This window comes from Chaetodon trifascialis, chromosome 18 (assembly GCF_039877785.1).
Source record: "Chaetodon trifascialis isolate fChaTrf1 chromosome 18, fChaTrf1.hap1, whole genome shotgun sequence".
Taxonomy (NCBI): Eukaryota; Metazoa; Chordata; class Actinopteri; order Chaetodontiformes; family Chaetodontidae; genus Chaetodon; species Chaetodon trifascialis.
The window spans coordinates 12,375,098-12,397,725 of record NC_092073.1 but is presented as its reverse complement, the minus strand read 5'-3'; the positions used below and the strand labels follow the sequence as shown (position 1 = coordinate 12,397,725).

The 22,628-nt window shown below is 41.2% G+C and overlaps 1 protein-coding gene across 1 annotated transcript in view; it reads right to left on the bottom strand.

Annotated features, from left to right (window-relative positions):
- cntnap2a (contactin associated protein 2a) overlaps positions 1-22,628 on the bottom strand; it is a 297,644-nt gene that overhangs the window by 106,198 nt on the left and 168,818 nt on the right. The window contains exons 10-11 of the mRNA XM_070985592.1: positions 10,124-10,273; positions 1,758-1,920 (exon numbers count right to left, since the gene is read on the bottom strand). Of these exons, the coding sequence (XP_070841693.1) occupies positions 1,758-1,920; positions 10,124-10,273 (313 nt within the window). The remainder of the gene's footprint in view (positions 1-1,757; positions 1,921-10,123; positions 10,274-22,628) is intronic.

The following is a 22,628-nucleotide window of genomic DNA, read 5'->3' as shown; positions in this document are numbered from 1 at the left end:
TGTGGAAGGGTTCGCTCACAGGGCAGTTTCCTTCAGCTCTAAGGAGCCTTTTAGCCTCTTGTTTTGGTTTTGTGGGCTACAACTTTGCTGTTTTGGTTCACTCAGTGTTCCAATAGCATTGTTTTGGGCCTCGAAAAAACCCACTGTGTACTACCTGCCCAGGGCAGCCAAGCATAGTGGAGCATTTAGCAGCTCCAGATATTTCTTACAGAGCTTAATATTGGACATGCATTTGTCAGCTGGACAGAAACTCCAAATGAATGCTAATGTTGCTCTGCCTCTGCGGGATGTGTAAAGTAAGCAACTCTATGCTAACATATGTAGTATATCAATTTAAAACATGATGATATGCTGTGTTCACAGCTTGTTACTGCTGCCCCCAAGAGGCCAAACAGTTATTGAACGTTCACTTTTGACATAATTGGTAAAGTATTTCCACATTAAAAGGCAAACTTCCAATGGTGCCCAACACTTTCTGTGCTCTCATTTTCTATATTGTGATCTACATCAGATGCAGTCATGAGTAAAAAAATAATGATTTGATCAAAGATCAAGATCTCAATGCAGTTGATATTACGATTAACAGCATTAGTCTTGCATAAGGTAGAACTTATAACCTTTGATCAAGTCAGGTGACAACAAAAAATGTAAGGTGAGCCATAGAAACACAAATTACCAATCAAACAGATAATGAAAGGACAGAATCGAACCCAGGCTGCAGCTGCAAGGACACAGCTGGAGCACAAGGGGTGCAGCTTTTTTAAATGTGTCTTTCTGCATTAGTGTGGACATGGTCTGTGCTGTGGTGTCCCAGCAAGTTGGACCTCTATTGATGTGAGGACAAAATTGAGCTAAATCAAGCAGTGGCAGCTGGTGTCTACTACTCTGAACAAGGATATTGATGAATGTAAGTGTTATCGACAAACCTGACCTGAAAACAAATCGCTCAGTTCAGGGAAAATGCTGTTCCAATCAGTACAAGGTCAACTCCTAATTGTAGCTTCCCAATCTTGCCGGTGCAACCCAAGCAATTTCTAATGATCACTGAAATCTTTATGTCCCTTGCATGACGGAAAACCACTATACTCCTATTTATCACAAGACTAGACTTAATCCCTGAAGATTAGAGAAGTCCACAAAGTTTAACAGGCATCCGATTTATCTTGAAAAAAAGAATTCAAATTGAGCTTAAGGCATGGATGATTCCATATATGGTAAATCCGACCCAATGTGTTTGTCTAGTCTATGACAAGGAAATAAATTGAAATGTCAACAAGTTGTAATGAATGCCTCCAGTGCGCCAACACTGGGATGTGCTGTGCAGAATCTCAAGCTCTGTTATACTTGGCAATGAGAAAGAGAAAAGCGTGACTCATTTTTGATGTTTGATTAAGATCATACAGTGTTTTCCAAGGATGAAACCTACTCATTTATTTCAGTTTAAAAACAAGAAAATGTGCTATTTGCACATATGCACGTGTGCTGTAATTCTACCCCATCAATTATATCCATTTATCAGCATGACAAGCACACAATAACCAGCCACACAAACTTGTGCAGCTACACACACAGCAAGCACAGCCCTGAGTCATACATCTCAGCATAAGCATTCACAGACTCTATTTATATGACTCTTACAATTTAATACCATTTGATTTATGACACATTGTTTTAGTGATTTGCATATGACTGAGTGTGTATTTTCATTTATGAATGATTGTGTGGATGTGCATGCATGCAGGAATTATCAGTCTTACCTGTCTATGATTGCACACATGTCTAGGCTCACGTTCTCAAAAGCCCCCACAGTGCCTTTTTCCACTGCATGCAAATCAGCTGGTTGGTCGTCCACCAAGATCGCTTGCATGCAGCCCTGGAAGGAACGCTGGGAGGGTGGGAACAGCGTCTGTAGAAAATAGCCTGAAACCAGCAAGAGAAACAAACTTTATTATGCATTCTTTTACTAAAACAAATCACAGAGAGTTGGATTCAAATAAACTGAACGCTGAGCAGAATTTGAGAAGGTGCAGAAACAAAGCAGTAACACTTTATCGTAAAGGTACATCAACTATCATGAATTCATAGAAATCAATGCATTAATTTATGTAGTACATCATGAACCCTCAGGCAAGAATTAACAGTATCTCATGCTTCTTTATCAGTGTTAATCAAGATCCAGGTCACAGTTTTTTGAAGGGCCACAAACATGTTGGTAATGAAAAAGTAATGATCAGTTAAGCAGGACTGATGAACACACAGAACACATGTACACTGCTGTGACCGGACACTTTTTTTGGCCTTCCTTTTGAATGGCAGACTTACCTATGAAAAAAGACCTGGACGTCATTAATAACTCAGACATCATGATAATTGAAATACTTTAGTTGTTGCACTAATTCACATATTGTTCTTGTGCTAAGTCATGCATGAGATGAGTTCATGAAGCACTGCTTGAATGAATTCATTCTTTTCAAGCATTAATTCATGACAATTCATGTACATTACCCTTACCATAGTGTGTTAGTGTTACTAACAACATTCTGCACAGCAGCTTGTGTTTGAACAACAGAATGAAAGAGCGTCGGAAGATGAATAAACAAGAAAAGATGGATTCCTTTGGTCAATGATTTAAAACACATCATGAAGAGAAGACCTCCTGTAGAAGCAGGCATCATCCTTGACGAGGAACAATGGACCTGGCCAGTGCCTGGTTATTGTCACTTTTTAAAGCCATGAACCCTCATCAGGCCTTTTGTTTTAGAGCTTATCCACAAGGCCCATTAGCCTTAATACCAGTGCTAAGGCTGCAATACACTAGAGGACATATAGGTTTTACTATATACAGTGCCTTTATGAGATACAAGAGTCAATGGCCCATCCAGAGGTAGCACTGGGCCTTGACTGAAATGGGGACAAGGCTAGGACAAAACCGTGTGTGTGTGTGTGTGTGTGTGTGTGTGTGTGTGTGTGTGCGCGTGCTAAATCTTTTGCACAAATGCAAGTCCATGGATATATGGTGGGCGTGTGTGTACTCTACAAGCACACATCTGTCTTCATGCACCCGTGTACAGAGTTTATATGGGTGCATGCATAAAGTATGCGTGTGGACATAAAGGTGTTATTACAGTGTACATGCACTGTCAGGTATTGGAAGTAAGAGCCTGGAATTCAATCTTTGCCACCAGCACACAGGTCAGTCATAAAACACTACAGCTCAATGACATCTCCATCATGGTGATGTTATAAGCTGTCACACTCTCCAGCATGCCTATTAGCCTCAAGGCCAAAGCATCAAAAAGGCTTATTATAGAGGGCATATGCACTGTGTGCACCAATGTAATTGACTGGCTGACACGGCACCAAATAAAAGCAGCAGAAAAGTAAAATATGTGCGGGTGTTTGTTTGTGAGGGATTCATCCCTTTCTTCACATGCTTTCATTTCCCTTCCCCCAAAGTTTCTCCTGTCATCCTTGCCATCTGCCTCTTCTCCTGCCACACCTGTCTGCTGTCTTTCCAGAGGAGCGGGAGACAGACAGAGAAAGGAGAGAGGGAGAGGTGGAAAGGGAGAAGATGGGAAGCGGAGCAGACTGCAGCTGGCTGGCAGCAGTTTGTGTCCCGTGGATAGCATATGAATGCAAAGGAAATGCTGCCTTCCTGACAGTTTGGCAGAACAGTGCAATGCATGGAACGATGGATGGGTCGATGGATGTAGGCTGTGAAAGCTAGCAGGGGGTTGGTTGCTGTGCTATTCTATCTAACCCACCGACGGGGTGTTTACCCAATTTAACTATACCAAAATATCCTTGTTTATTGTGTGTCACCTGTCTTTAGCCCTTATACTGCTCATTTTCTATGGAGAGACATGCAACTGAAAATGTTAGATATACACTGAAATAAATTTCACTTGATGAAAGCAGTTATGGATTAAAGTCCATCGCTGAATAATACAGGAAAGAAACTAAACTGTGATAATGCTGGCGATCTAGATAAGAAACCTAACAACTATGTAATCCCTCACCTCGATCTCCAATCCACTATTAAAAGTACTTTGATGTAACCACTTAACCTCCTGCATCCCCACAGAGAAATTAGCAGCTGTATAGGGTGGCTCCCTGGTGTCACTTTTCTTAACACTAGACAAATGTTAATCTGTACGTTGCACGACACTAATTTGCATATTAAATGATGAGCTGGCTAAACATAGTAAGAAGGAAGAGTAAGAGGACATGCATCCTGACAATAGCCATGCTTTAAATTGTTTTTTTTTTCCTTCTTGTCGCTCTGAAGCCATGACCACCCGTGACTAATCTTAACATGTCCTTCCTATGAACATTTTCATCTCCCCATGAAAAGGCATTTCATCTTTCATGCCTTTCAAAAATGTATCATTGTATAATCCAAAACGTTGCAACGGTAGAGACCAAGATTAATGGGCTGGAGTCCGACAGAGACAAACACTTGGCAAACAGAGCATAGATGCGGTCATACATCTGCACACCCCCAAGCTATGAGACACACCCATAGCTTCAATCCCAGTGAGGAGTGTGTGACCATATTTAATTTTGTTTTCCTGAGTACAACGTTGCTGTGTGGCTTTAATTCATAGTATAAACAAAAACTCTATCTCCCATAAGCCCTCAGGATCTGGAACAGCGGCAATAATCCCCCACAGGTTTGCTGGCACTCTATCACAGCCCCCCCGTTGTGCCCAAAGAGCCTCTCTTATAATACACACAGGAAGACCAGCATCAGCTCTCTGCGAGCTGAACATCATTTGACTAGCACGACTGGCTCTCAGGCTACAAAACACTTGTTTCCGCATCTCAACACATTGAGGGGGATGTTTCTGCTTTCAGATGAGCCCGGCTGGAAATCAGACAAAATGCTCAGACGTAAAAATTAAACAAATATTCTTTGGATGCAACTCGACAACACATGCAGAAGAGACAAGATGACTGGAACAATATGTAGATTCTCACAATATCCCAAAATTGTGCTGATCTACTGACCACCTCATGCTATTTCTCCCCGAGCTATTTCCCTTAACTGTAAAACATAAAAAGCTGCAGCACACCTTGAGAGCCCCTTATAGTGCCTCTTCATACGTACCATGCATGCGTGTCGAGCATTAATGCACGCATGTCAAGGACAAGATGATCCCAACATGGCTGATGTACAAAGTACAAGACGGAAAGCATATACACAAAAACACACAACACACACGTACAGACAGCATAGGCCGCTCTTTGATAAATGTGGATGTGAGATTCTCATGTCTAATTCATCACAAGCTTTAAGATGAAGGAGGAGAGGTGACACAGTACAGAGCAGCATGGCTGGAGGCATACTATACAGTATCTGATAATTATGACTGATGTGTACACTGTGAGTGTTAATTCACCACATGTGTTTGAAAGATTTCTTTCTTCTTTACAGCTAAGTGAAAAATTGCAGGGGTGTTACTGAAGTGTGAGCAGCAAGGTTAAAAAGTTTTTGCATCATGGTATACTCTAGATCGTAATGGAAAAGCAAAGTTTGAGACTGTCAAATAGTATAAAACTGTCATTTATTCATGCCCATAAAATAAATGTGAGAAAAGAAGCAATGACCTAAGAAATGCTGTGACACTCGCTTAAACAACTCATCTGAGTTCTAAAATTAGTAAGGAAGTGGAGATCGCAAAACTAATAAAGGAAAGACAGAATCCCCCCCCCCCCCCCCCCCCGCGGTTATCAAACACCAGCATGCTTCAGGGTGGAACATGCCATAATTGACTACTTCCTCATTAGTGTATCCATTCGTCCTCAGTTCCTGCGGAGAAAAGAGCGCGACTTTATGGCCTTGTGTATGAGCGTGTGTGTTTATGTGAGGGTCCATCTGTCATCCCTCTTCAGGAATTCAATTTGTGGATGTCTCATGTCAGTCACTGACTAATTTCTCTAAGCGCAGTGTCAGGAGTGAGAAACTACTCCCCGTAAAATAGGCTTTGGGTTCAGGAGGCTGTTTCTAAAAGCAGGTGCTTGAGGGATGGAGGGATGGAGATGAAGGGAGACGAGGGGAGGCAAAGGAAGGGGTCAACCCGGTTAGAAAAGATAAGGGGGGTGAAAGGAAAGAGGAGAGAAGTGAGAAATTGTAGAGAACAAGAGAAATGAGGGAGGGAGAAAAAGTGGAGAAAGGAAAACAGAACAAAATTAAGAAAGAGGGCATAGTTGAGGACAGGATGATGAGGGCGCAGAACCAAGTCTGACATCAAAAGTAAAGCATCGTACCCCTGTAGCCTTGGGTTTAGGCAGCGCCACGTGAATTTTAATGCTACAGAATCAGAGAAGGCAGGTTAATTGTATCTACAGCTACATTCATGGCTGGTCACTTCAGTGCCTCTGAACTCAAAGTACTCTGAAATACATGAAAAACAAGAGCAACGACGTGTCACAGTGAAATGTTACTGCATCTTTCTGGCAACTTTTTTGAATGTTACATTTCTTATAAAGCTTGTATTAGGGATTTACTATAAATTTCTTATATTAATGCACATAAAAGTTGCACATACAAAGCAATGTTAAAAAGTTGACAGAAATAAGATAGAAAAGTGTGAATGTATTCGCTGCATGATTTGCATAGTCTTTAAACACTTTGGGCATGGTACTTGAGCTGCATAATGTCCCTTCACAGTCATCAAAATACATTAAACATGACCATTTATGCAAATGAGACAGTTTATTATGTTAATTAAAGCATTAATTAGCAAATATTTTCATGTCAGCATGCTTGTCTTCATATTACACTTCGATGGCATTAATATTAATGCCATCTAAAAGCATTGAGGAGCTCTGTTATATTTGAAAAATTGATTTCCTTAATTAAAAAAAACTATTTATGCATTGAAGTACAGTCTAAAATCTAACAGATGAACTGCTGTACGGTGGGAACCTGTAATCTAAGCACTGTGTTGCATTTTTGTCACTGCTGCCTTTCCCACATGCACACTCTCTCACTTTCTACTTGATTAAACAAAGAGAAACAATTATTTTACATAATGCCACTCTGTCAACTACAGAAAACACGACAGAAACAGCAGCAGACACATTGATATTGTCAAAACTAGTGTATTAAGAGCCTTTTTAATATAGCCAGATAATGTTTTAGTAGTAGCAGAATTATTTTGCTTGCAAAGTCTGGCTTGGCCTGTGGTCACTGACAGCAACAACAGCAGATTGAGTCCTTAAGGTCTAAACAAATGACTCCCAGCAATGATCTACAGCCTTGCCCCGCCTCTAAAGAACATGCACTGATCATGATCTTGATGGGTTTCTGCTAATTGTGGCAGAATCGTGCCAGAACAGTCTCAGTCACATAGAAGTGCTGATGGAATACTGTTAGAGAGCTTGAGGACAGCTTAATGCGCTTGGCCTCTCTGACTCATCAAGCTGAGCGATCAGAGAGAGTAATTGAGGGCAAGCCAAAGGCTAAACTATCTTTTTGTACACTCACTACATTATTCCGTTACCTCTGTGCTGGGATGGAAATTAGGCCTGGAACGTGATGAGGTATGAGTGTTTTGAATAATATATTCTGTCTGAATTGTAAGTTAAGAGTGTACCTGTGTGTGTGTGTGTGTGTGTGTGTGTGTGTGTGCCTCAGAGTTTTGGAGCGTGTGGTCCAAAACACCCACACGCTCTGTTCATACGAGTTCACACACATCACACGAACCCATGCGCAGAGGTTCGGATGGCTTGAGGCCGTCATTGTAAATCTGTGATAATGGGGAAGCAAGGCATTGAGTAAAATAAAATCAGGTCATGAAATTGGAGGACTTATCGGTATGCTGTGTGAATCTACAGCTCACATACCTTTTCCCATGAAAAAAGAAATCTGAACTGAGAATGAACTGAAAGAAGCAGCTGCACTAATGTCTTCCTCAAACTTCTCCCCTGGCCTGTGCGGCGGCGGCGTCCCAAATATCACTTTGTGTTTCTTGCTATCATAATAATCAGCAGTTTTGATTACACCGCAGTCATCAGACTTGTGTTTGCCACCAGACTTCCTGCTCCTCTGCATTCATTATGTTGTGTGAAACTACTGACTAACACCCCAGTCACAGTTGCTGCCATTCAGCCCACCTTCTGCAGAACATAGCCGTATTTCTCTGATTCATAGCGATCCATCTAGCTGTATATGTATGTATAAATATGTGAATTATGTGTGTTTGGCTCCCTGTGTTCCCTCTGACGACATGCATGTCCTGTCTATAGGATTTTATGTCTCATTGTCACCCTTTCTCTCTGCTCCTAAGCTCCTCTTAGGATATAGCATTCACCTCCTTCTCCTCTCTCAAGCCTTGCACTCATTTATGAACCTGCTATTTTTTAAATTTCCCCTGCCAAGAGCTTTGCTTCTCCTCATCTCACTCCTTGTCTCTTCTTCCTCCTCTAACTCCATCTTTTATCTGTCTTCTTTTCCACTCCACTCTCCCTCTCTCTCACTCTCTCTGTCTGTCTCCTCTTCAAGGGGTACAGACATTACTGAGATCCTTTCCTCTCAGCCAGTATTGATTCCCAACTCAGCTTACAAAAATCAATAAATCACCAATTGGATCAAAACAGAGGCTAGAGGGTGAGAGGGACTAGGAGGAGAGAAGACAGAAACCAGAAGAGACAGACAAAGAGGTAAAAGAGAGAGAGAGTTGGGCAGAAAGAGAGATAAGTGATAATAAAAGATAGAGTGTTAATATTGAATGATTCTGCAAACACGTCAGATTAAATAATCCAAGAAAGCCCCAGAGAAAAGCCTTTACAAAGTTAAGAAATCCTCACACAACAACGGAACAGGTTTTGGATGCTCTTGAGTGAAATGCAAGGAGCACATTGAGGCCTCACAAAGTTGGATTTCAGAAATAAAAAGAAGTACAGAGTCATCTCGGGCTTAAGGGGGAATCACTCAACAGCAGCGAGGAGTAAATTAAGATGGACAACAGAATAAAGGAATCTGGATGTGTGCGTGAGCTGCTCTGATCCTTATTGACTGGCCTGGGGAAATGGTTTGGCTTGATGGAGGAGATTATACCCTGATAGAGAGAGAGAGAGACGGAGAGCTGATGGAGCTATCGGAGTCTGGACTATCTCTCTCAGTTACTGTAATTTCATACAGGTGCCCACACACCAAACGCACAGCCGCGCACACACTCACACACAAAGTCATACATGCACACTTAGACACGGACCATCTTCTAACAGACGGACAGCAGTGTCTGGCATCATTAACCTGGCGTCTCCCTAATTCAGACATATTGTGGCTGCTGCTTGTGCGTGTGTGTGTATGTCTGTGTGTATTTGTTAGTGTGTGTTCTCCTCTGTATGGTTGTGTGTATCTGGAGCAACTTCCTGTACTCTGGCCATCGGTATATAGATTTCTAGCATGATAAATGATTTGCAGACATATGTAGCCTGCAAAAAAACACACACACACACACACACACACACACACACACACACACACACACACACACACACACACACACACACACACAGACAGAGATAAGATTTCTGTTGGCACAGATCATAAAAGTTTCACTGAGACCTGTTTCACTGCTGACGAACACCAGCAAATTCACTACAAAAGTTCTACACTGTCATACACAAACCAGCCAATATAAAGGCACATTATTAACATGTATTTTAAAAGGTACTGTGGCTGATTTTGCTTTATCAAGGGATAAGCGCTCAGGCAATTAAGCACAAAAGGAATATTACTTGTTTGAGGCAACACAGCAACAATGAAGATGTATGACAATTTGATGTACAGCATCTGTGCAATAAATTGTTGGAGTGCTTTGTGCAATATTCTTGGTGTGCATGTAGATCTGGGTGTGAAAATGTACATTGATTGTAAGTCTCTAAATACTTTATAGACTTTTTAAAACAAGTAGTCCAGATCGACTAAAACACAGCCTGGATGTAAATGGGTGTAAACTGGAAGCTATTCTCTGACACTGCCCCATTTTTCTGTACCTCTGTAAGAGCAGCGGGTGTCTTACGCTCTGATGGAAACCGGAGAGGAATGTGATGAGAATGAATGCAGGTGGAATTGGTGGAGGTGGAATGGTGGTGATGGGGTGACCCTTACCTCCCATGTGATAGGTTCCTCCTGAGGTGATGGTGAGAGGTGAGGTGGAGCGCACGGCAGATGCCTCCTCACCATCTATCGTCAGCATGGCGAAGTTCTCCTTGGCGACCAAACGTATTGTGTGCCACTGGCCGTCGTTAAGGCCTGACCCTAGAGGGGAGCAGAGATAAAAAAAAAAATCCTCAGCAAACACACACTGCTAAAGTGTTTTTGCACAAGCGTAAATTATAATTGTCATGTTGTGGAAGTGTAAAACCTTGTTGGTCAGTACAAGGTTTTAGCTGATTCCTGGAGCAAAACAAATGCAAATTTTTTTTTAAGATGCTGCACCATATTCTTTCGTCTAAACAGGTCTTGTGTTTTGGCTGTGGCTGCTGACTTTACTTGTAGCTTAAGAACAAAAAAAATCAAGACTGATTCCCTTCACTAGGTCAAAGTTAACTTTGCAACAAGAGAATATAGGAGAATATCACGGCCCTGACGAGTATTTAAGCGAAAAAAACGGCTGGGTGAGTCATCACGGGTGAGAGGGATGTGGGCGGTGAAACTAGAAAATGCAATTTCTGCTTGTGATGTGCAGCTATCTCTCTCTGTTTACCTTCTACTTTGTCATACAGCTGTTTTTCCACAATCATCGCACCCCTGAGTTCTCTTTGCCCTCATCTAAGCTGCCTGGTGAATGTGGCTTCAGACAGTTAAGACATGCTCAGCGGAGGATCATCTTCCCGTCTCCATCACATTTTTTCCTCACTTCAACACATATTCTCATATGTATGCCAGTGCTCGCCAATTCTTCTTCCTTTCCCTCTTGTGCTCTCGCCCTTATGTCTCTCTCCCCCTCTCCAAGCTGAGTGCGGCTTCCCGTCTCAAGGCCCCTGTGTCTCAACTCCATTAACTCTCAGAGAACCCTGTGTGCCAGAGTGCATGTGTGTTCTCTATCTGTGCATGCAAGCTTTGAGCATTCTGTGCGAGTGTGTACAAGTCGGTAATGTGCTGGGTTGTCTGCATATGTCAGAGTAGGATTTGTGTATGCGTGTGTGTGTTCGTGCATGTGAGTGTTGTGCTCTCCTTTTCTCTCTCTTCCCTTGTAGCTGTGCTCCATTAAATATGAGTGATGTTTTGGAAAGGGACATTACTACTGGAGCCGAGAGAGAAGCCAGCTCACTCTCATCACCCTTTCCTCTATACATCACCTCTTACTGACACCAATCTCTATTCATCCTTCCCTCCCTGCCTCCCTCTCTGTCCCTGATTCTTTCCTCCGTCTCTCTGTCTTTATTTCCTGTCCTGTATTTCTGCATTTCACTTTTCCATCTTTACTTTCCATCTTCATACTCCTCTCCTCTTGTGGCCATCTGCTGCATTGTCTGTCTTTTTCAATTTGACTCCGTTCAATGCTTCACTGGCTGTAATACATTGATAGTGAGGACACTGTAGCGAGGTTCAAGGTGCGGTCACGTGCAAAATCAATCTCGGCGGCGCGCACATACTCGTCAATCTGCATTCAAGTCCGTACACATGCAACTTAGCATTCTGCATGTGTCAATACATTTGACTCAGGGCGCGTTAGTGCATGCGTGTGACAATTTCTGTGTGTCTGCACCGTTTATAAGGCATGCGTTTGCATAGTTTATTTCTTCCCAGAACGTGCTTGCAGACCATGGCTTTAATGTCAGTAGGGGGTTTACACTAATTAATCTCCATTACCACAGTGACCATGTGTATGTGTGTATGTCATCATGGCTGTGACAATGAAATTTAAAGCCAAGATGGCCACCAGCTGAGGTGGCTGACCGCTGTGGCCTTGTTCAGGGCAACGCGGGTTAAATATGCACACGCACACACAACCGTACAAACATGAATGTAATTGTGCATATTTTTCCACTAGCTCTGTTAGAGCTCGAGTGAGAGCGAATCATGCAGTTTGTTGTATTCGACAAGTCATGATCTGAGTGGTGCAACAATAAAATTAGAGGATGGCGTCTGATTTGTTTGACTGACGAGAAAAAATTCAGTAGAAAGTGACCTTGACGCGCTCTTTTACTGACAATCACATTTCTGACTGTATGTTGATTTGATGTAATCACTATCAGGCTCTCTGCTCCAGCCCGTCACTCTCTATAACCTCTTGAATGTAATGGAAAATAGATACTGTGTAACCTCGTGTCCCCTCATCTGTTTTACATCACCTGCAATAGCTTTGAATGATGAGCTTATCAGCGATAGCAGCACTGAATCTTCACTCTCACCGCAGCACAGACACACAAGGCTTATGCACACAAATATGTGGTGTGCTCTCTCTCTCTCTTCCTGTCACACATGCGAAACACACAAGTTCAAGTCACGCACATGCCGGCTGTCTGCCACAGATAAAAACAGCGCAGATAATGAAGAAGCGAGAAGGAAGGATGGAGAGAATTGTTCAGATTTGACTAGATAAGACTGTTTAAGGCAGGGGCCTGATCCCATGGTGGAAGGCTGACCAGTCACTTTGCTCTGTTTGTTTGAATGAATTAAAAATGAAAAAAAAAAATAAAAATTACACCGTGAGTTCACTCATCTCACACCCTCACTTTGACTACTCATTAGAAAGAGAAAGTCACCCAACTGTGGCCAAAATGTCTTCCAAAACTGAAAAGTCACCCATTAAAACCACCGAAAAGTTGAGAATATTTTCATACAATAAAAAATGAAATATGGTCCTATTTTAGAATTTTAGATAAACATTTGTTCCTGACACTTTGGCATCTCTAACTTGTCCCTTTCTGCAAGGGAAACCAACTTTTAAGCTCACATAAAACACAATTATTATTCACAATTCTGTTTTTCTGTTAAACCCCCCCCCCCCCACTGAAATCTAACAGAGGATCATTTATCATTTACTATAATGCAATGGGTTATATTTGGAAAACATATTAAAGGTGAGCGTGCAGCGAGTGACCATAAACAAGATAAATGATATATTTGAGAAAAATACTACTTATTTCCAGTCCAAGTGCCATAATGTAATTAACACAACAACTGTATCGGTTTAAGTCATTTTCTGCTGTGTTGGTGTGGGGGTCATTTTTAAAAAGAAAATAAATAAATAAAAGGGAAAATCTTGGATAAACAGCTGTGGACATTGCATCAGCCTTCCTTCCTTTGGTCATGGATGACCTTCTTGGGCCAACTCTGCACAATAATGAGAGAGAGTTTTCTTTGCTCACAACACCTGTGGTCACTGGGACCATTTCATTTCTTTGAGGTACTTCTGGAGGGATGAGGGTTACTCTGCGGCTGGTGTTGCTGTTCGGTGTGTCCGGGACATGGGCCCAGGGAGAAAGCAGAAAAGCTAACCAAGGTTTACAGAAGATGGATATGTGGGATGAGCTGAGAGCTCTGAGAGACACTGTGGTGGAGCAGAGGTGGAGCAGAGGTGGAACTGAGGAATACCAAGGCTGACCTGCAAAGAGAGAGCGAGTGGCTCGACTAGAGAAGGAGAAGATGGGTAGTAAATCGACCACATCTGATGTTTAGACTGGTGATGAAATTCTTATTAATTAAAATTATGATTATTTTCATTATTGTATAATTTGCCATTTATTCTCTTGCCTAATTGTCTGGTCAGTAACAATCATAATCATTACTCATGAGAATATATGTAAATGGAAAGTTAACTCACTTCATTAAATCTATTGCTGAGGATCTGATTGGTGTTCAAACTCACCATGCACACTTGAGATTGCAGTTGAAAATTTACTTCAGAAACAGACAACCACCACCAAAAGAAAGACATTCATGTATTATTTATTGCCAATTTAAAATGGAATATTTCAGAGATTCAACAGACTCATGCAACAACGTCCCCCCGTTATCTGGTTTGAAAATGCTGTAGTGTAAAGGCTGCTGCAGCTTACTGTTTACACCTTTCAAGAAAAAGACAAGAAAAGAAAGAAAAACCTGCAATATCAGACACCAGGAAACTGGAAAAGCCAATAAAAAAGGCTTCCGTGGAGTGGATATACGTTGAATATGGGGTCATATCGGCAGCAATAGACAATAACACCCCAGACATGTATTTGTATGAAGATGTCGTGGAATGCTGTTAGACAGCTTTACTTTAAAGAACTTCATTCTCAGCCTCTACGGTATTTCAGTGTTGGGCTCCAGACTGACAGCCACTGAAAACAAGGTGACAGCAATTACAGTGGAGCTGGAAGCAACTAAGCCTGAACAGCAGCTCCAGAAGAAGAAAAGTGGAGAAGGCCGAGAGACTGATTTCTGGTGTGTAATTACTGAAATCACAGTCTTGGTAATGCGAGAAAATCTTAAAAGTGCAGGAGAGAAATGATTGGCTTTCATGCCTCTAGTGCAAGTTTCTGGAGTGACAACCAGAGAGGAGGAGGTGCAGGGAGCAAGGAGGAGGTGACAGCGCTCCGAGAAGAGCCGGATATTCCTGAGACTGAACTACAGCACACCGCGGACAAAATCTGCAGGTTTGACCACTTCAGGAAAAATTGGACCATTCAATACTGTAACTCAACTTGTCTACAGTAGAGTCCTCACATATATTGCCAGTAGCCATCGTAATACTGCCTTAGAGACAAACACAGGTGACCTCTCTGAGTCTACACTGTTGCAGGTGTCTTCACGGTGCCTGTCAAAGCTGAAGTCGATTTCAGATTCACTGCAACAAGAGCAGAGAGTGGATGGCAGTGAAGTTTCAGATAATACATTTTCATTTATACTTTGTGAATATTGCTCTTGGTTATGATATATAAACACAGGAGAGAGACGTTGACTCCTGCATGCTGCGATCACTAATTAAATAATGTGCATGACCACCATCAAGCTGTTCTGTTCTTAAGTGGTCCGTCTGTTGCTCCATTCATTCAGTACTGACATGTCAGACGTAAACGGCTGTATGGAAACAAAGTCCATACATAGCTGTAAAGCTTAAGAGAGCATAATGATGTGCAAATGTGCTAAAATTATGAAAACTCGAAGGATACGAGTACTGTGCCTTCTGTTCCTAAACAACCCCCCACTGACAGAACTTATGTCTCATTCTATGGGTTATTTCTCTTATTATGTTTTGCAGCATATCTATATCCTGTGTCCTTAATCCAAATAACCTAATTACTTTAGGTTGCTTGAATATATTAATTGCAATATTCTGGGAAAAAAAAATGTAAATCAGTCATTAGTGTGCATATAATGTGAGCTGTGTCACACTATTTTTAATAATCAGGAGACTGCTACTGACAGCATATTTATGTGTCACATAGTCTTTCACAAATTGGGGAAAAAAATGGTAATATTGTAACTTGAAATAAAAAACAATTGAAGAAAAAAAAGACATTTATGAACCACAATAAGACTGCATTTTCCTTGCAGTCAGTATAGTACACAGAGCAATTAAATGAATCTACTCATTGGTGTATTCAAGACAGAATGGAATGAGAAGGGTTTGGAAGATTAATAATACGAAAAGCTATGAAATCCACAATAACAATATCACAACATCCGAACTCACTTATTGTTTGTCTTCTTAATGTGATTTTCAGTGACTTCAAAGCCCCAGAGCTTCCATCAGCATGTGAACTTTTACAGACTCTCCTAATCGGCTCTCTTGCGGCATGTAAAACTTCCATGCATAAGAATGTCACACGTACAGTATTTGCAGGTTTCACCAGATAATGCTGCTGCTTTCTTCATCGAATCCTGTTTTTTTAAGCGATAACGTGGTAAAAAACATTTTTTTCACGGTGTAAGATAGGGATAATATTTTAAGTCTTAAGCCTCTCTCTATTTAAAAGCAGCAGTGCAGTAATTATACAGTATAAATAGGGTATAGTAACAGGGTAAGCTTAGTGGCATAAATCCAAAAGCCTAAAATTTGGAATTAGAGATGAAACTGCACAGTGAGCTGCAGGACCAATGAGAAGATGCAACCACACTTTTCCACCATTTAAAACAACATGCTGTTATAGTATCTATGAGTAATAGATAGAGGCAAGTGAATATTATTCATTTAGTTTTATTTGCATTTTTCATCTGTAGAGTTTATACATATTACTCTCTAAAGACACAGCTCCTTTGCAGTGGTCTTCCAGACTAAATAAGAAATCATTATCATTACTAAAAATGTCAATAGAATTGAAAATACTAGTGTTATACAACAAAAATGGCAGGTGAACGCAACAACAGACAGTGCTGCTGCCGATTCAATGTGGCCACTGCATCTATAGTAACACCAGAGACGACGTCATCGCGATGTACTTCACACTGAGAGGTCCAGAGAGTTCATCACAATAACTGAGGATCGAAAGCCAGCCTTAACTGTAACAGTGCCTGACCTTGTAGACAATCTGGTTAAAATTTTGTTGAAGGAAAAGCGGCTTGACTGGCACACCGACAGCAGCTGCTCGGGCTCCAACAGTGTACAGGTCGAGACCTACTTGAGCATCACAAGTTTTCTGTTACTCACAGTTACTTTGACTTTTTCTGCTGTGTCAGACTGAGACACGTGCTCAGGTAGAAAGTCCATTAAGTGCAAACGAAAGTCAAGCAAAGCACAAAGGGGTCGAGGCAATGCACAAACAGATAAGTGGGCAGACCAGCACCACCACCCCTGACATCTGGGATGAGCTGAAGGAGAGAAGAAACGTGATGGCGATAGAACAGAGGGTGGAGCTGACTGTCAGCGAGACTCAACCTTAGTGCCAGAAAGTCAAACTGGCTGATGTACAGAGTGAGAAGACAGGCAAATAAAGTGTTACATCTGATGACAGAGCTGGCTTTACATGGCGCTTTCTTCACTGCAAATCTATGTCACAGTGGGAGGATGCGCTTTGCGTTTGACATGTTTCATTGAATGACTCAATTCATGCAGTGGCAGCTTTAATTATCTGGCTGCATGCGAAGTCAGAACTTTGTGTTCGGCTGTGCTGTAACTCAGCATACCTGTGGCAAACAGATGGCTTTCATCATGTTTCTCATTATCACAGTGAAATTAAGCATTAGACAAAACTGCATTTTCAGTAAGTTTGCATCAATAAGATTTAACTGCTGAACGGCCTCGAGCAGGATGTGTGTGGAGAGCAAGCATTTTTGTCACTATTACTGTCAGAATTATCATCAGCATTTCTATTAGCCTGAGTCAGCAGATGAAAGCCATTTCCTGGACCTGGATGACTTTTCCATTTGTTTATAGCTATTTGTTACTCATAGTTTCTGATTTGTCATGGGCAATGAGCGCATTGCTTGAGATTTGTCCACAATACAGTGTAAGGGCCTGGAGAGGATCAGTGGTATTGAGAAGTTTGAAAGTCTAGACCCAGAAAGCCAACATGCCAGATTTAAGACTGTTTATTTGTCCTTGTGTAAGTGTGCAGGTATTGTATTTCTATTGATTTCAGCTGCAGTATATATACCATGATGGATCAATGATGGATAGCAGACAGAAGCATCAGATTGATTCAATTTTGAGTGACAGACAGCTGGAGAAATCTAACATACATAATAAGAAATACAATTTTTTTTGAAGCAAGAAATAAACATTCAGGCAAAGGTGACAAAGGGGAAAAAAGGAGGGATGATCAAACTGAGCTCATTCTTTATTTTAACTGAGTGAGAAAAATGAATTGCTCACTGCGCAAAAACTTGCAGAGATGCACTTTGTTGGAGTCCATTATTATTGCATTTTAGTGGAGTAATGCCTTTTTTGCAAATAGCTAAATACATTAAAATTACTGCAGTCTGTGAAATATCTAAACTGTATTAACTCAGGACCGTAAAACCAAGAGTAAGAGACAAAAATATGGTTTACAGGGTATTAACCGAAGCAAGTGAGATGGTCTCTACTTCATAAACTACTAAGTACATCATGAAACAGTAACATGGGCTCAGTTAATGATGAGTCCACCTGATAAAATGGAAAACAGAGGAGGGAGTTCTCATGGCAGACAGGAGGTGGCCAGATGAATACTAATCACATTCTCAGAGGCATAAGCTGATTACATAGATATCAGAAAGTAATTTAAAACAATTACAATCTAATCATGTTACACATAGGGAAGAAATATTATTTACGTCTGTTGAAGGTTTTTTTTCTCTGTGGAACATGTCGGGAATAACACACAGCGCAAAAAAAAAAAAAATCTGTCACGTGTGGATTTTATTTCTGAGACATTACCAATTCTGCTTCTTTCTTTTTACTTTCCTTGCTCCTCTCATCCTTACTGCTCACCCTAAGTGCTTTCCCATTATTCTCCTCCTCTCCTCCCCCTCTCCTCTCCACCTGTTTCTATTACATATTGATCCTTTATGTACAGTATAAATGAATTTTGTCTGCTATGAATTTATGGGGCCCTCTGGCATTCATGAATTTATCCTCCCCCATCTCCTCCACTCCTAAATATTCGGTCCTCAAGGTACTTTGAAGAGCTTTGCACGTCCTCATGGATGGCAATATGCCAGCCTCACAAAGCCGGAGAATAGAACATATTAAGCCTTGCCGACACACACACACACACACAAACAAACACAAATGCACACAGGCACAGAGACACACACTTCCTCTGGGGAAATGAAACAATATAACATTATAATCGGGGCGGCTAGTATGTTTTTTCCCCCTCAAATCCGTGCCTCAGGCCTTTCCATTACTGTAATGCCTTATGCTTCTTATTCGGACTGCGCAAGTAAGTCTGTGTGTGTGTGACTGATAGTAATTCTGCAACTCAAAGGAGCTGATGTTATTACTTCTGGCTGAGTTGATGGGTGTGAACGCATGCATGCAAGAACACACACACAGTTTTAGCATGGTAAAATATTTCAGCTTTAGAGGTGGCTGAATCAAACAGTTTATGCCGCCTGTGGCTTTGCCCTATTTCGCAACGAGCCTTGCCTCTCGCCGAGAATGATTTATGGTATGACACGTTTCCCCGGTGGAGTCAAATAGGCTGATTTACAGAAATAATGAAGAAAGGCATTAATAAGTGCAAAAAGAGAGCAAAGCAGATGAAAGAGTTATTGTTGCGTAACATATACCTCTTTTATAAAACTGTTAGAGAGACAAAAGACATAACACATTCAGTATACAAAGAATATTTGTCATAATAATATGCATGTGATACAAGAGATACATAAAAGTACGGCAAAGGTGGCAGTGATGGTGTTATTTTGCTGCAGGACTGAGTGATGACAGCAGTATGACGTGCAGGAGTGACAAACAAGCATGGTATTATCTTTCTTCCAGGAACAAGCTCTTCTAAATTAGCCTCATGCCAAGTTTCATCTCTGATTATCTTGCCTTCTTGTTACTTGTCACTGTCAAAAAAAGCCTCTAAAGACGTGTAGGGGACTAAATTTTCATGTGTACTTTTAACTCTAGTAAAATATTCAAGCTATGCTATCATGTTCAACTCAATTCAAGATTAATTATCAGTATTTACATCTTTCATCTTCTTTGACAACCAAACACGAGTACAAAAACAGATTTCCTCACTTTGTTGCATGAGGACCTCTTAGGAAATTGGATTTCTCTGCAAAAGCACTGGAGACAGTGAGTACTGTTTCCATGGAAACAATGCTGGTGCCCAATAATTCGATAATTAATCAAGAGGGGTGATCAGAGGATAGCATCTTCAGCACACATGTTAAACAACAAATACCAACAATCACCAGCAATCTGCAGGCAGAAAAGGAGCTTTTTTCACTGGCTTGGCTTTATCGGATCATTTCATGGTAAGTAATGTGGAAAATAGAAGCTTGATTTATATTTGAGCACATCAAAACATGCTTTGGTCCTGCTGTGTGGCCGTCAAGGCAACATTTTCCAGCCCCGCTCTAGCAAAGCTGTTGTATACTGTAGTTCTAATAAATGAGTGATTAGAGCAAAAGAGAAGAGAAGAGACTTAATGAGTAAGTAAAAGGAATGTGATGGGAAAATTAGATCAGAGTCTCTGCAGGAATCACAACTAAGCACTCTCTAATAAGGCGCACACACACCGTTAAGGAGACACCCGCAGTCTAATCGAGATTGTTCCCTCAAAGGCCTCATATTTCCCTTAGTTTCATCCTGTCTCTCTGCTTGAGAGGAGGAAGTGGATGAAATGACAGAAGTTTTCTCAATGGAGAGACCAGCATATTTCTGCAGGTCACAAACAGCCTCGGGGCAACTTCTTACTCTCACACACACACGCATGCAAGACCACTTATCTCACAACACACACACAGACATTTTGAACATGTGTGTGTGCATCTGGGGATTACTTTGTGTGTGTTACCAGTAGAAGCCAAGATCTACTGTACCTGTAGCTTTGGCTCCAATCAGGGAAAACATTAACTTTAATGACCTGGGACCCACTGCGGAGCGAACAAGGTTATGAAAAGATATTCAGCAGATTGGATGCTATCAGAGATATGAAGCTTTAATTCACCGCCTCCCTTCCTTTATCCACACTCCCTTTTTTGCTGATTCACTTGGGTTTTGCAGAGAAAAACCCTCATAGATTAAAAACCGGTAGTTTGAAGGTAATGCTCATAATACAATCACACATAAAAAAGGCTAATAAATTATCCCTTTGCCCAGACCTAAATATCCCTGTCAATATATAGACACCCAGAGAAGAAAAAGAGCAACATGGGCGTCTTATTGGAGTCTTAGTACATACTGTATCACCAGTGAAAAGTCCAACATTAATTAGCATTTTGGCCTTGGTTTGATCCGCCAGCTCCTGAGAAAAAGCAAATATCTGCGTCTCATCAGCCTATGAGATGTTTATCTCTAAATTAGGCTCTTGAGTAATTCCTTGTCTCTACCATTTTCTTCAAAATAGGGAATGAAAAATGAAATGAACATGAAACAAACATAAAATATTGGTTCATGAAGCCTCAAAGAGTACAGCAGTGACGATGTTAGTAAGCACATTTATGGTTCTGTCATTAATGTGTCCTCTTAAGCTAATATGGTTTATATTTAGATGAGGCGGCATGGTTTATTTGAAAGTAGGTGGGGAATTGTTCAAACACTTGGCTGACCTGTTTTTACATCATATTCACACTTTGGTAAATAAGAGGTGGTGTATGTGATGCGAGAGCTGCTGCACATTGATTCACCTAATCGGGAAGTGTCTTACGGATATCATTTCATTTTCATTTCTATTAAATTAAAACAATTTCTTTGTTGTTTTTTGGCTTTTGCCTTTATTGATAGAGGAGAGAGTGACAGTGCGGAAAGGTGAGGAGAGAGAGAGGACAACATGCAGTGAGGGGCCGCAGGTCAGGGTTGAGTCCAGGCTGCTGCAGTGGGGACACGGCTTCAGTTCCTGGGTGCCCAGAGACTGATAAATCATCGACACGGCTAAAAATCTTAATACTGTCTAATAATGTAGATCTCTTATCAGCTTAAAAATTATTTACACCAGTTTGGTAGCGCTTTCTGTGATTTACTATATGCTGTAAATGTATGTCAGCCTTGCGCAGTTGAAGAAATGAAATGAAATGAAATCACCAGTGGACTGCGTCTGTCTGGTTTTACCTTCCAGCAGATGCCTGATTATATGTCTGAATAAGCTGTCGCTAAACAGCTTCATAACCAAACTATCCCCACTGGGAGAAAAATAAATTGTGTACTCTCCGTAAAAAGCTCTCTTTTCTCTCCCTCGCTCCCTCCTTCTAAGTATCTGTGCATTGACACGTCTCTCCCCAGTATATTTGCCATTAAGAGGGACTAAGCATTTCATTACAAGTCTGCTGAGCTCCCACTGTGTTATTGAAGCCAGAAGCCAGTGTGGCTTTCTTTCTTAAAGATACTAATAACAGAATCAAAGGCGGGAGCTTGTGTTTGAGTGTGCAAGTCTGTGTTTGTGTGTCTGTATATTCTAGTAATACTGATGTAATCGCAGGCTCAAGCCCAATTAGCCTAGAGGGTAACTCTGTAATAATCCCTACCCCTGGGCATAATGGCCTATTAAAGCAGCAGTGGACAGAATAAATGAGTATGTCTAAGCAAAGGGAAAGAGCGGGAGAGAAAGAAGGAGAGGCAGGAAACATGAGGAGGGAGAGCGGGAGGAGATAGAATTAAAGGGCGTGCAGAAGATGGACTTTAAAATATAGTTCCGTCTCAATTTTGTCTTTTTTAATTTTATTTTGGAAAAGCATTCACCTCACATTCATCATTTTACGTAGCATCAGTATGACTACAAGTAGATTCACAGAGCATTCAAAAGATTCATCCCATTCCAGAGCCACCCACCATTCATCGATCGCGGCTCTGATTTTAACCTCCTCCTGGTGACAGCCTTTTCGCTCACTGCCAGAAAGATTGGAAGCACTTTCTTACCATTGATAATTCCATCCTTCAACTGAGATGCCATCTAAAAGGAAAGTCGACTCCAAATACATCAACATGTTTCTGAATTTCCTGTCAATAACTGATAACCTGGCAATTCCAAAAAATATGGATGTGATTGCTGTCATTTATCCCACATAGTCTGCAACATATTATATATTGCCT